We start from the raw sequence: 14,494 nt of genomic DNA, 5'->3' as shown, positions 1-14,494 counted from the left end.
AGGTTTATTGTAAACTCAATTTATTTCACACTCGTCTAGAAAGCGCGCAATCGACGGCTTTTAATAAAATAAGTTGGGGACGTAGGGACACTGATCAGATTAGTCTCTATACTGAGTTTTGTAACAATAGGTTGAAGATGGTAGACTTTCCCGTAGAGATGGTAGATTGCTGTAATGAACTATGTAACGACCCGGAACATAAACGGATCTTAGACCGATTGTACGAGGATATTACAAGCATACTACAGGATGCGGCAATATATAGTCACAGAGCTACCCAGCGACATAAAAAACGATATATCACTGGGTGGAACAAACATGTGAGACCGGCTCATGCGAAGGCTCGTCTCTGTTTTCAGTCATGGGTGTGGGCTGGGAGGCCGACTTGTGGAGTCTTGTACGACGAGATGCGGGAATCTCGCAAGGTATTTAAAAATAAACTTAAATGGTGCCAGAACAACGAGGAGCAAATCAAAATGGACATGTTAGCCACATCGTACGAGACTAAGCATTTCGGCAAGTTCTGGCAGCACACCAATAGACTGAATGCAAGGGCGAATCTTCCGAGTGAAGTAGGTGGAGTGAGCGGATCTCAAAAGATTGCTAATATGTTTAGGGAGCAATTTAAAGTGGAGCCTCTTAAAATACCCTTTACGAACAACGATGCTGAGGACATCGTGGTTAACAGGGAAGTCTTGGTGCGTTTTACGCTTACTGAAGTCAAGGGAGCACTAAAGAGTATGAAACATGGAAAGTCACCGGGACACGATGGCCTGAGCATCGAGCACTTAAGGTATGCGGGTTCGCACCTTCCCAGAGTCCTCAAATTGCTCTACAACCTTTGTATTAACCACAGTTACCTGCCAGAAGCCATGATGAAGACAGTAGTAGTGCCCATTATCAATAACAGAACAGGTGATGCGGCGGATAGATCCAACTACAGGCCGATATCGCTGGCGACGATAGTGGCTAAGGTGCTGGACAGTTTGCTGGATGCACAGCTAAGTAAATCAATTAAAATACACGACGCTCAGTTCGGCTTTCAGCCTGAACTCTCTACGGAAAGCGCAATCCTGTGCCTCAAGCAAGCTGTGCGGTACTATACCGACAGGAAAACTCCTGTTTATGCCTGTTTTTTGGATCTATCCAAAGCATTTGACCTAGTAGCTTACGACGTCTTGTGGCATAAGCTCGAAAAGGAATCAGCTTTGAGACCCGAACTGATTTCATTGTTTAAATACTGGTATGGTAACCAAACTAATGTGGTTAGGTGGGGTAATGAACTTAGTGACCCATATAAAATGGAGTGTGGAGTGAGACAGGGAGGGCTGACGTCCCCTAGGCTGTTTAATTTGTATGTGAACCAGCTGATTGAGAGGCTCGGTGGAGCTGGTGTCGGGTGTTCAATAGATGGCATACGCATGAATAACCTTAGCTACGCCGACGACATGGTTCTACTGAGCCCCTCAGTTGGGGGTCTTAAAAGGTTGCTGCAACTCTGTGAGGAGTATGCCGAGATGAATGGACTCAGTTACAACGCCAAAAAAAGCGAGTTCCTTGTTTTCAGGGGAAAGAACAAACTATCCAGCTTTAAACCAAAGATACAATTATGTGGTAATCCCCTGAAGCAAGTAACTGAGTTCAAGTATCTCGGTCATGTAGTAACCGACAGCCTGAGGGATGATAGTGACATGGAACGAGAGCGCCGGGCTCTGTCGGTCCGAGGTAATATGTTAGCCCGCAGATTTGCGCGCTGTACTGGGCAAGTAAAGCTGACCTTATTCAGGGCTTACTGCCAGTCATTCTACACGTGCAGTCTGTGGACGGACTACAGGCAGCGGACCTACAGTGCCTTGCGTGTTCAATATAACAATGTGCTGAGAGCGGTGTTGAGGAAGCCTCGACACTGCAGTGCGTCGGCAATGTTTGCGGATGCTCGCGTGGATGATTTCTACGCGATCATGCGCAAGCGTGCCGCGTCCATGATGCGCAGGCTAATGAGTAGTACCAACACTCTTCTCAGCGCATTGGCCAGGAAACTAGATAGTCCTCTCTGGAGGTGCTGGGGGGGTGCGCACATAGGCGCCAAGAGGCTCCCTCGGGCTTTTTAGTTATAGTTTTTAGTTATAGAATTAGTTGTTAAGCTAGAAATAAGTACCTACTAACATAGTTTAAGTTATTTGTCATACTAACACAATTATGGGTCTAATGGCCTGAAATAAAAGTTTATTTATTTATTTATTTATTTATTTATTAGTAAGAGATACTTTTATTAGTAAGAAATTCGAGATAAACGGATTGTGAGCACAAAAATACAGACCTAACTAATTTGACATTGTTAATAACCGTGAAGAATTTCTGCGAAAACATGGCTCGGTGCAGTGTTTTAGGATGTAAAAGTGATAGAGAACGTAAATTTCCGGATTTGTCGTTCCACTCGTAAGTACAATACTTTTGATTTGTTAAAAGTATAGATAATTATGGTTTATTATATTTCTATAATATACAACACAATTTACAATAGAAAATAGATCGTTTATAAGGTTTTATGCTAATTTTAATCATACATAACCTAAAGTATAATAGAGTGCAGTGTTGCCTACATTCAGAATGAAAATTCCCCAAACTGCGCAGTTTAATTTATTAAAATTATAAAATTTCAAGTTTCATGTGTCAATAATCATAAATTTAATTCCATGGATGTATAATACGATGTTGATGTATTAGAGAAAAAAAAATATTTGGTGGAACTGTAAAAAAAAACTTGTTGACTCCTACAAATACGTAAGCACTACGTTGTAAAGTCTAAACCTAATTTTTTATACTCCTCGAAATATTTCGGAATCCATCGAAGATAGTTTTTGACCATTTTCATGTACAGAATGTTAAACTTAAAACTATACTCTGCGGAGAAACGAATCTCCCAACTATAATTAAAAATTATATTTAAAATATTTTGTTACAGTTTTCCTACGGACCATAATTTATTGATGCTATGGGTTGAATCCACAGGTCGCACTAATTGGACACCCAAAAAGAGTACAAAGATTTGCAGAAAACACCTTCATAAAAATATGGTCATTAAAAAGAACAAGCTAACAAGCTAGGTTCTGTATTCTAACGCTATTCCAACACTGGTCAGTGAATAATTTTGCTTTTGAGTTTTCATTGTATGGAGATATGCTGGATGATATAATTATGACACTTTTTGTTTATTAGCCTACTATAAAATCATTTTTAGTTTGTATATATGTATATAGATTTATAATGTTAATGACAAAGTTGACTGGAAGCAAGCCGCTCCGCTTTCATCTCTCTTTAAGGGACAGTAAACAAAGAATTCTGTTATTAATTTACGAATTATTATTTTTTCTGTTAAGAATGGTCTCCTTGATACAAATATCCTTGATAATCTTTAACAAATTGTTTGCCAAAATACAATTTTTTTTTTATCTCGAGAGGCATTCACGAACCCTCGGTTATCTTTAATTAAAACTAGTGGTTCGAAAAAACGCGACTTCGTTCGCTCAGATTTTTCTATAGCCTTCCTCGATATATAGATTCTTCTGAATTGAGCTGATTGATGCGAAACCTACATTATGCTTCTCTCTTGTTTGGTGTACTTGTTAAATTGTTATTATTACAATTCAATTTTATGATTGTAAATAAACCATTGAAATGCCTGTAAAACAGCAAAACTATTTTTGATAATCGTAACAAAATACAAAAGTATATATGCAAATAATGATTATTGTTATATTATTACCATTATAACGTTGTTTATTTTTTTCAGTATTTATGTTTCCCTATTCCAACTAATCACGAGCCGGAAGCCTTTCTAATAAAAACTGCCAAATTGCGTCACAGACCAACGTACTAATGTTATTCCATAAACTGTTCCCTTTTTACAATTAAGTTAATTACGGAACATTCAAAATTATTATGCAGTTCCTTTAGGATATGTTTCTAAGTGCAGCTGCTTCTAATGAAACAAATGCCTACATTTTGTACGGAACAAATAGTAATAAACACATACCAACAAACTATAAGTGTGGTAGAAGACCTGAAATCTGGGACCTTAGAATCGGGGTAAAAAAAATGTAAGGCAACACTTCTCAAATATGCTCTGTCTCACAAGCGGCACGCCAACCATTCGTCTATTTACTTCTCTGTCTACGGGTGGTTTAGTAATAAATGTTTTGTCTGCGATCTCATGGCTCACCAATGATATATTTATTTAATATAAATTGTAGCATTGGATTAAAATCTCACTTGGTGTTGATACAGTACAAGATAGTAGACTAGTCTGTTAATGTTTATAATAGCCGAATATCAACTGCTCATAACCTACAAAAATATTGTTATTCCCGAAACCGGGGCCATACTTTGCAAAATGGTGCTTTTAAGGTTACCTAATGCTTGATGTGTCCTCCCAGCCCTTCACTATCAGCTCCTGATTCTGACCGGTTTATAAATGACCCAGTTCCGAGGGAACAAACATATTTACTAATACTTAATATTTTTGCATAGGTATCAAATACTACTAAATAGCAAATAATATTTCATTTGTGTTCACTACTTACCACCTGCGCTTTAGTGATGCTGGTGGTATTGATATACTGAATACAAATTATCAAACGATTTTTATTTTGTTAAGAAATTTTGTTGATAAATAATTAATAGTTAATTGCTTCATCCATTTGAGGCGCGATTCATAATATTAGAAATTCCACTCAATACAATTACAGTACGCGCGGCGAGAGTTTGGCTTTGACCGTTATTGCGCAGAAATCAGAAATTGGGTATCAACGGGCAATTAGCGGGGTGTGGGGCGGGTGTGTAGGCGCACGCGGTGCTCTGATTGGCGCTCCAGTCGTTCCCTGCCTCTCGCATCGATACGACGTACCGCGCACTCCTGTTGTACAATCACGTTCACAAGTGAATTGCTATTTTCGTTAATTGTTTATTGTTGTCGATTGTTATTATTTGTTGAGTTTGTTTGTTTAAGTTTGTCAGTTAAGTTTTTTTTGTTAAATATTAAAAAGTGATTTGAAAATGCGTAAAAAAAACATTGTTTTAAAAAGGCAAGCACGGAAAATGATATATGACGTGAATTGTTTTTTTAAGAAAGAAGCTGACGAATGTGTCGATTCACTGAAGCAAATTCGAAGTCAGATTGAGGAAGTTGCTTCTTTACTCAGTCAGTCGGAGAATAACCAAACTATACAGACTATGCAGGTAATGAAAACGGAAACTGTTTCTAAATTAAATTGTGTAGTCAGTAAATTAGCTAAAATTCAAAAACGGACATCGGAGGCCACTAAGACTTCAATTGGAACTGTAAAAAATATCGCAAATCAAGCCAAGAGTTCCGATTTGCTAATTACTTTCAGAACACCTGGAAAAAAACGTCCCAGAGCTAAACCAGTTACGAATATTGATAATTTTGACCAAGGTATTATAAAAAGATGTATACACAATTTTCACAAGACGAATAATGAACTTCCCACCATTGGGAAACTAAAAAAGAAACTTGAGGAAGATATAAACTTTAAAGGGTCAGAAACAAGTCTTCGTGTAATTGTAAAGGAGTTAGGATTTCGCTGGAAAAAAACAGAAAACAACCGTAAATTACTAATAGAAACATCGAATATCCGATTACAACGCATTGAATATTTAAGTAAAATAAGAAAATATCGACAAGAAGGAAGACCCATTGTTTACACAGATGAATCCTACGTAGATTCATCGCACTCAACAACCAAAGCCTGGAGCGATGGCCCTACGGAAGGACTAAAAAAACCCATTTCTCAAGGACAACGAGTCGTGATAGTCCACGCAGGATCTGAAGCTGGGTTTATACCAAATGCTTTATTAACTTTTAAAGCCGGCACCAAAACAGGGGACTATCACGACAACATGAATTACGAGAATTATGAAAAATGGCTTAGGACACAATTAATTCCCAACCTACCACCCAATTCTGTAGTGGTTGTCGGCAACGCTTCATACCACAATAAACAATGGGATTTAGCACCGTCCTCCAATACCAAAAAAGCCGATATGCAGAATTGGCTAACTGATAAAGGCATACAATATGATTCAACAATGCTCAAGCCACAATTGTACAACTTGATAAAAGCTAATAAAGAAAGATTTAAAACTTTTTCAATAGATCAAATTTTAGCAGAACCATCCATAGCATATTGAGATTACCGCCTTACCATCCAGACCTCAACCCCATAGCTAGCAAAAATGTTAAATGGAATTTACAAGAATGTACCAAACTTATCAAAGAAAAAGTATCCTTAATGGGTGCCCAGGAATGGGGAAAAATATGTAAAAAGGTAAAAGATATAGAAGAAGAGTACGTCAAGAGTGACCATGTAGTTGATTTACTTACCGAGCAATTTATAATTCGCGTCGATGATAGTTCCGAAGACGATGATTCTGATGATGGTTATGAAGATGATGATGATGACAACTGCAACCGAGGAAGCCCTGAACCCGGACCCTCAACAAGCAAAAGACGTTGCACAATTTCGTGTCGCGGCAGCACCACTGGACCATGCGGTGATTTCATAGAAGGCGTTAAACCTTTAACTGATTCAGAATCTGAATAGCACTGCTGCTAAGACTTTTTTTTAATGTTAACTTTTGTATTTAATAATTATTTTAAGTTTTCTTTTGTTTGTATGTACCAATTTTACATGTATCTTGGAATAAATAATTTTATTAAAAAACAATTATTTAGAATTTTCATCGCTGTCTCTGTAAACTTTAAAAGGAAATAAACATTTTATATAAGTAAAATAACTATCAATAGTTTTAATAAATGAAGAAGTTTATCTATTTCGTATTATTTTCTAGCATTATTACCACTGTACATGAATTTTGACCCACTGAAATATCCAACCTGGTACATAAAAAAGGAAAAGTATTGTGTGCGTGACAGTACCCATGCGCAGTAATCCCCTCCACCCGAAGGTCAAAGCCAAACTCTCGCCGCGCGTACTGTACCTGTATACGAAAAATATCCTGCATGAAGTAAATATAAAATAATAATGTATAAAGTTTCGTCTCTTAGAACGTTGTAATTACATTCTCTTTCTTACTTATTCTTTATTTATTCATTTCTTTCTTTATCCTTAACTTCTAAATTTAAACAATTTTGTCAAAGAAAAACGAGTCTCGGGCATTTGTTTCTTCTCATGTATAGAGAGGTTTGCTGGCGAAAATGTTGCTCTATAGTAGGCTATTCTTCTCTGCACCAGTGTAATAATATGCAAAATATCCCACTCTTGGTGATATTCTTCAATAATGTCGCAGAGTTCCTGGACCAAGAATGAACCATCTCTATCTCTATAGGACACGAAATCTGTAACCATCAGAATTAATGAAATATTAAAACTAAGTTGAATATAATACCGCCAGTTTGCTGCTTCAGCGTGTTATTTCAAAAAACTAGATTTTAGCAAAGCTTATTTTTTTTTTGTAATGGCTGTACACAGAGTTATTTTCTTTAGCCAAAAAGATTCGATACATAATAACTTATATATCGAATCTTTTTTGTTTTGACGAATTGCATGAGCTATATTTATTATACCCTGACTTTTTGTTTGCAGTTACTTATAGCATTTATGCTATTACCAAACTAAACTAATATAAATAGATAAAATAAACTTACTTTCTACACTTGAGTACAAAACCAAAAAATCCGCGTGAGTAGGAATGTTTACTGACACTTCAGGTCCATCAATTACCACCTTTCGGCCACTGTCTATCTGGTCACCCCTGCATGCCTGTTGCAAATAAAATAAATATTTGACAAATCAATTCCAAAAATACGACACAATATTGCGACAGCTACACAAACTGACAGTTCTAAATTAATAAATTCTTTCTTTACGGTGATACTTATTCTTAGATATGTCAAGTTACTTATTCTTACATATGTCAAGTTACTTAAGATTAGATATAGTTTTTCTTCATCTTTTGCATTTTTGCTTTTACGTGTGCTAAAATCAGCGCATTGCATTCGTTAATATCACGCGTATTCCAATATCCACAACGGGGACTGTTATCTTCATACTTACTGCATACCTTTGTCGTTTTGGCGAACGTTTACCGTCATCATTTATTTATTTCTTCTTCTTCTGATCGTAGCGTGGTGGTGGTAGGTATTGGTTGTGTCGTGATGTTATATTGCCTCAAGCCGATTAATAGACTATCCAACAAAAAAAAAATTCAAACCGCACCAGCAGTTCTTGAATTTAGCGCGTTCATCCAAACGAAACTCAAAAGCTTTATAATATTAAAAGCTGGCCCACTTCACATCTTTACTCGTTATGGAATTATAAACGTGGTTCGGTTACCAAACTCTGATCTCCAAAAGGAGGGTTATATTTTTACTGCATATGTATTAAAGTATTTGCATGTCAATTTGGCTATATTACCAGGTAACAAATGAGTGAATCTGATAATTATGATTGTTAATTAGGGCTGAGCCCGGATGGGTCGATGAGAAATGAAATGGACTTTATCATGGCCACCAAATGGCATATACTTATTCAATGATGTATCTGTGATCGACAGGGTGAAAACCGGGAGCGATCACCTGTCTGTGATCACGAAATATCTGCCGGATCATCCAAGTGTTTGTACAAAACCGCCTCTATTTCAGTCCGTATACAGGATCAGGCTACGAGCAATCTAATTGCAGCCTTAAGACCAAAGTCCTGTTGCCAATGATGACTTACGGATCTGTAACGTGGTCGCTTACTATGGGCCTCATAACGAGGCTCAGAGTCACTCAGTGGGCGATGGAGAGAACATTGCTAGAAGGATCAAATCTACGTGATCAAATCAGAAATGAGGAGATCCGTGGTAGAACTGGAGTAACCGACATAGCTCAGCGAGGCTAGGCGCAAAGCTGATGTGGCAATGGGCGTGGCACATAGCTCGGAGAACCGATGGACGTTAGGGTCTTAAGGTGCTGGAATTTTACTGGTTAATTAAACATTTAAGCAAACTAAACATTCATTTGCGGGCGGATTTAATTACGCAATCATATATGTATGGTAATAAATAGAAAAAAATAGCTTTCAATTGGTATATGATTCATAAATAAACGTTATGAAATTATAAGTGTATCGATATCATACCTGTTTACACCTGGCAGCGAAGAGGTACGGCCAAGTGCGCAACGGCAACCGTGATTTTTTAAAATCTTCATATGAATTACCTTGATGTAGACGTTATTTTATTCGAAAAAAGTGAACGAAAATTTGTCCCAAAAATAAATTAAAAATACTGGCGGCCAGATTTTGATAGACAACCTAGTAAATATATACTCTTCTAATTATAAATATGCATAAAAACCTGGTTTCCAGCAAAAAAAACCGATAAACGCACAAATCCCGCAGCCGGATAATAATGTAATTAGGATAAAAATGACTTCCCGAAGAGTCCTTATCTTAATATATATAAATCTCCTGTCACGATGTTTGTCCGCGATGGACGCCTAAACTACTTAACCGATTTTAAATTAAATTGGCACACCGTGAGCAGTCTGGTTCAACTTAAGAGATAGGATAGTTGATATATCTTTAATTATAGATAGATCTTTAATTATAGTTGCAATTTTATTATTTGTCTATAATTAATTGACAGTCACATGTTATATATATATATATATACTACTATACTCATTTAAGGCTTAGCGATACTGAATACTTTAAAAACAAAATCAAACGCAGACGAAGTCGCGGGCCACAGCTAGTAGCTCTATAAATCTTGGGAAATAGATTTTGAATTTAGAATTTTTTACATTTGATTTATTTATTTATGTCGATCAATTGACTTAAAAATTAACTTATTTTACATAATTGATCAAAGCAGATATGAACAACATATCCGAGAGGAGGAAAGTGTAAAAGTTATAGTAATTTTACTTGAATGAAAAAGAGCTTCGGTTTGCCGACGAGACTTGGATGTCCATTTTCAAGTAATATTGTCACATCTTTGAACTGATAAGGTCGGTCGGCTGCAAAGAGATCCCCGCCTTTTAGCCCATGTGTTAAAAATGCAAAGCACAGGCATGATGTTTCTTTATGATCCTGCTTACTTACTGAAAATAATTAAAATTGTATCGCCTCTCGCCTTATTAAATTGTCATGACATGTTAGATATCCCGACAGGAATAATTTCGAGTTGTACTAAATGGCTCCTCATCAGATCAAATAGTAGCCATTGCGGATTGCTGGTGTGCCTCAAGGAACAGTTCACGTGTCTGTTTCCATGCTGTGCATAAATGATCTGCTGAAACCAGATTGATATCTTATGATATGCAGATGACAGCATCGTAACGGAGAAATATATGTCCGGTCCTCAAGCTGAGATTCTTGAACGTAGAGAGGCTTTGTTAAGCATTCATTTGCGGTTTAATGTAGTCTGATTGGGGAGATGGAAATCTGCCCAATTATTCACAGCTAAACGGGTCTCTTAGAGCCGGTATTGGACAATGGAATGTGGATATCTTTCTACGTACTGTAGATTCTTATCTAATATAAGTTCGAGCGGTCATGCAACAGCTTTTCTTATCGGAAGTTAATGCTATACCTTTTTTTACTACGACTATCCTTTTTATATACGAATATCCTTTACGATTATTAGTGAACCTAAATAAATATTAAGTATCTAAATATTGTATACACTTGTTTTTTTCAAGTAGTCATTGGAAGTATTTTATGCGATGCCCGTTAAAAATAATACTCAGCAGTAACATATCAACGGCCAAAACATACTCACTTTCTATGATTTTGTCTATAATATCGCCATAGTCCATATCATCATGACAAGTAACTTTGTAATCCATATTTTGGAATGTATTTGTCAATCTTTTGACATCTTCGTTTGTGCCAATGCGTGATGATGGTTTTTTATATCTAAAAATAATAATTTAAATTGATGCGCTTCTACGTGAACTGAGATTACCATGCAGAAAAAAATATTTACTCTTACAAGAAATCAGTACATCACTAAGAATCATTTATTACGAGAAAGGCTGTACACGTGCACAGAGCACAAAAATTTCGCCAATGTCACGTTAAAGGACAATATACTTCTGAGAGCGTTACCTATCAACTCAATGAGCTTATAAAAGAAACATATTAAATCAATGTATCAACTGGTAAACTCGTTATTTGCTTTGTCATTTATCAGTGGTCAGCCTGAGTTATAAGTTAGTGGTTAGTTCTACAGCTTTTATTACGAAATAAAAAATGTGGAGTCCACATTAACAGAGAGAGCCCTCTGTTAATGTGTATCCTTTTTTTTTTTCCTTACATGAGTGGAATTCCTCATGGACACCCGCAGCTACGGGCTTATCGACATTTATAATATTAGTAGGGATTTCGTAAACTTTTTTTTATTTGTGTAATTTCTTGGTTTCCTAATCTTAAGGTTGCCTGGCAGAGATCGCTTCTAAGCGATAAGGCCTACTTTGTATTGTACAGTCCAGTCTTTGTGTTTCTCTATATTCATCCTTTATTTTCCTGTGGTATCCTTTATTTTTCGGTGTACTCATAAAGAGTTTAATTAAATAAATATGACTCTTCCTTTCACCAAATCACTGCTGGAGTACCGCAAGGATCAGATCTGGGACCTGTTCCTTGTACATCAACATAAGTGACTTACAAACACATTATGTCATAACTGCACATTAGAAACCTACGTAGTTAGCATTGCCATTCTAGCCCGTAGCAGGTGCCCTGGAGGATCTACGAAGCTTATTAGTTTTCGAAGCTTTCGGATCTTCTTAGCTTAGAAGAAAATTTACATTACGTAGAGGGCAATGTCGTCGTGTCTCGTATCGTGTGCGTAATAATGAGCTCCCGCAATGTAAAAATGTGAAATACCTGGATAATGGGTATGTATGTGAACAGAGAGCTTAGTTGGGAAAACACATGCAAACCAAACAGATCGATGAATTATAGACATAGAGGATAATATCGTGGATCGACGCCGATCGACCGTTTAGTAATGAAAATACTTTCAACTCTTAGCATAAAGCCATAAACTAAAGTTGGATTCTCACAAAATATCTCTAAAAGTAGGTCTCTAATGCAAAAGTAATAGGCAATAGCACCTAGACAAGACATTCAGGTTCCTGACTGGAAAAGTTGGGGGAATGGAAAAAGTACGGATTCTGCCAAGTAGGTAGGTACTTGTTAAGCAGGTGATTAAAATCGGAGATTGAAAATATAAACCGTTTACTGTCGCTTATGTTATTATTTAACTCCTGATTTGTGCTAAATTACGTGTATCGTTGCTATTTTGAACGAACTTAATCAAAAGATAGGTACCTAAACATAGTTATCTGTGCTTCTTACCAGTAAGGATTTATATTATATTCTATTTTCAAACTTACTGAAAATATCTGGTATTTTTATAACAATAGTGATTGAATATTGTCAAATATTTTTCACCAGACACGTCATAGTAAGAAATTTCTTTGACGTTACTTATTACCGATGAATCAGCAGTGGCGTTTCTGGAAGAAAAAACAATATACATTTTAAAAGCTTAAAACAAGTCATGCAAAGGTTTTATGTTTCTAACCACTGTAGATTTCAATCAAAATATAGGTAACATAATATAAGGTTTGTCATGTCAAGTTAACTAACTGCAATAAAAACGTTTAAAGCATCAGAATTGGTAACCAGCCCACGAAAAACTCTAAAGACTAAGAAAATAATCTAATCGTCTTTTTTAATATTATTGTATATTAAATATTAAATATCTTTTTAAAAAACATAAACAAAAGAATGCATATCCTGAAGGTTTTTATTTAAACCTAAACATTTGTTCTTGAATGGACCGTACCTAATACCTACTCAAACATAACATGATTTTAAAGTTATACCTAAAATAAATATTGAAATTATAATACCCTAACCTACCCTGATGCAGCCGGAGTTCTGTTGTAATTACCAGCATCGGTGAAAGTATCACTCATTTTTAATAGTTCACTAGTCAAATTTTTATGTGGAAGTGTATTGATTTCGTATGTTACTATATGCTCACTGTGGAAGTGTATTTAACGATGAGGAACACATAAGCGACCCATGTAAGTGATAAGAACCGTATCAAATAGATAAAATAACTTTTTCACTTCTCATGCTCCCTTAGGGTCCCCGCACACAATCAATATTATTGTTAACATTATTGCTTGTGTGTGAAGCGTACAGCGTATGGTAGAATTAAGAACATACACGACTAATATTGAAGCATCAAAAACAGCTCCACTTTAAGAGTTCTTTCTTAAATAAATGGTAAGTCACTTCGTACCATTTAGCAGTTGAAGATAATTATTTTACCTCTAATGTTACGTAAACGTTTACCATAAAATGGGAAAATGAGGAAAAAATTGTGGTCTACCGGATGTTAAGAGAGAGGATTCTGTATGTTCTTAATTCTGTGGAATTTTAAATCATCATCATCATCATCACATCAACCGATAGACGTCCACTGCTGGACATAGGTCTTTTGTAGGAAGTTCCAAGTTCCACGATTCTGAGCCGCTTGGATCCAACGGCTACCTGCGACGCGCTTAATGTCGTCTGTCCACCTCGTTGGGGGTCGACCAACGCTGCGCTTACCAGTACGGGGCTGCCATTCCAGCACCTTGGGACCCCAACGTCCATCCTTTCTCCGAACTATGTGCCCGGCCCATTGCCACTTAAGCTTCGCGACTCGTTACGCGATTAGAAGAACCAAAGTTACCGACATAGCTCATATGTCGGTAACTTTGGTTCTTCTACGAATCTCCACATTTCTGATTCGATCGCGTAGAGATACTCCGAGCATAGCTCTCTCCATCGCCCGCTGAGTGACTCTAAGCCTTCTTATGAGGCCCACAGTTAACGACCATGTTTCAGAGCCATAGGTCATCACTGGCAACACGCACTGTTCGAAGAAATTTTAAATAAAGGAATTTTAAATATTGTTTAATATTGACATGCGAAGTCATACTTTGTTGCCCGTTAATGTTATTGACAATAATAATGCCAGTGTGCGGGGCGTAATAAACAGTTGAAGTAGGTATTGATAATAATATCAGTAATATTGACTGTGAGAGGGCATCCTTTAAGATAAGTTAAATTTATCTTATGCACAATCGCATAAAGTTTAAATTTATAGAATATAAAAACTTGATTGCAACAAAACACAATAGGAAAAACAGTAAGTACTTGGTGTGCCAAGGCGGCACTAAAAGTGATCTTGAAAGTGGATGGTGAATAAAGTAAAAACTATAATAAATGTACATGAACTACTTATATTCACGTCATAAATATGAAAATACAGGTATAAACGTGTAGGTATATGTATACGAATAGACATATACAATATCGATATATAATTACACAATGGATCATTTATTACTTATCTATGTATTTGAAACATAAACGTAAATTAAAAACGTAGGTAGTCT

The 14,494-nt window shown here is 36.4% G+C and overlaps 1 protein-coding gene across 2 annotated transcripts; it reads right to left on the bottom strand.

Annotated features, from left to right (window-relative positions):
• Positions 1-7,023: 7,023 nt before the first annotated feature.
• Positions 7,024-13,093, bottom strand: LOC120637104 (caspase-like). Of its 2 annotated transcripts, none has more exons than XM_039908752.1 (6): positions 12,963-13,093; positions 12,431-12,553; positions 10,810-10,946; positions 9,954-10,129; positions 7,688-7,802; positions 7,024-7,378 (listed from the first exon to the last, which is right to left on the bottom strand). In XM_039908752.1, exons 1-6 carry the CDS (start codon positions 13,016-13,018, stop codon positions 7,149-7,151), a joined length of 837 nt encoding a protein of 278 aa, XP_039764686.1. In that variant the 5' UTR covers positions 13,019-13,093; the 3' UTR covers positions 7,024-7,148. The 2 variants fall into 2 exon arrangements, with proteins under 2 accessions (XP_039764686.1, XP_039764687.1); XM_039908753.1 differs by having other exon boundaries at positions 12,959-13,069.
• Between the last annotated feature and the right edge of the window lie 1,401 nt (positions 13,094-14,494).

The sequence above is a fragment of the Pararge aegeria genome, chromosome 3 (genome assembly GCF_905163445.1).
Source record: "Pararge aegeria chromosome 3, ilParAegt1.1, whole genome shotgun sequence".
NCBI lineage: Eukaryota > Metazoa > Arthropoda > Insecta > Lepidoptera > Nymphalidae > Pararge > Pararge aegeria.
The sequence above is the reverse complement of the archived record's forward strand: the minus strand, read 5'-3'. Positions and strand labels throughout refer to the sequence as shown.

Bases quoted from the DNA above. Each gene is read 5' to 3' on its own strand.
- LOC120637104 (XM_039908752.1), bottom strand. From the start codon at position 13,018: ATGAGTGATACTTTCACCGATGCTGGTAATTACAACAGAACTCCGGCT. The intron at 10,130-10,809 runs GTGAGTATGTTT...AATTATTTTCAG, and splicing joins TATAGACAAAATCATAGAAA to TAAGTAAGCAGGATCATAAA. The intron at 7,379-7,687 runs GTAAGTTTATTT...TGATGGTTACAG, and splicing joins TTTGTACTCAAGTGTAGAAA to ATTTCGTGTCCTATAGAGAT.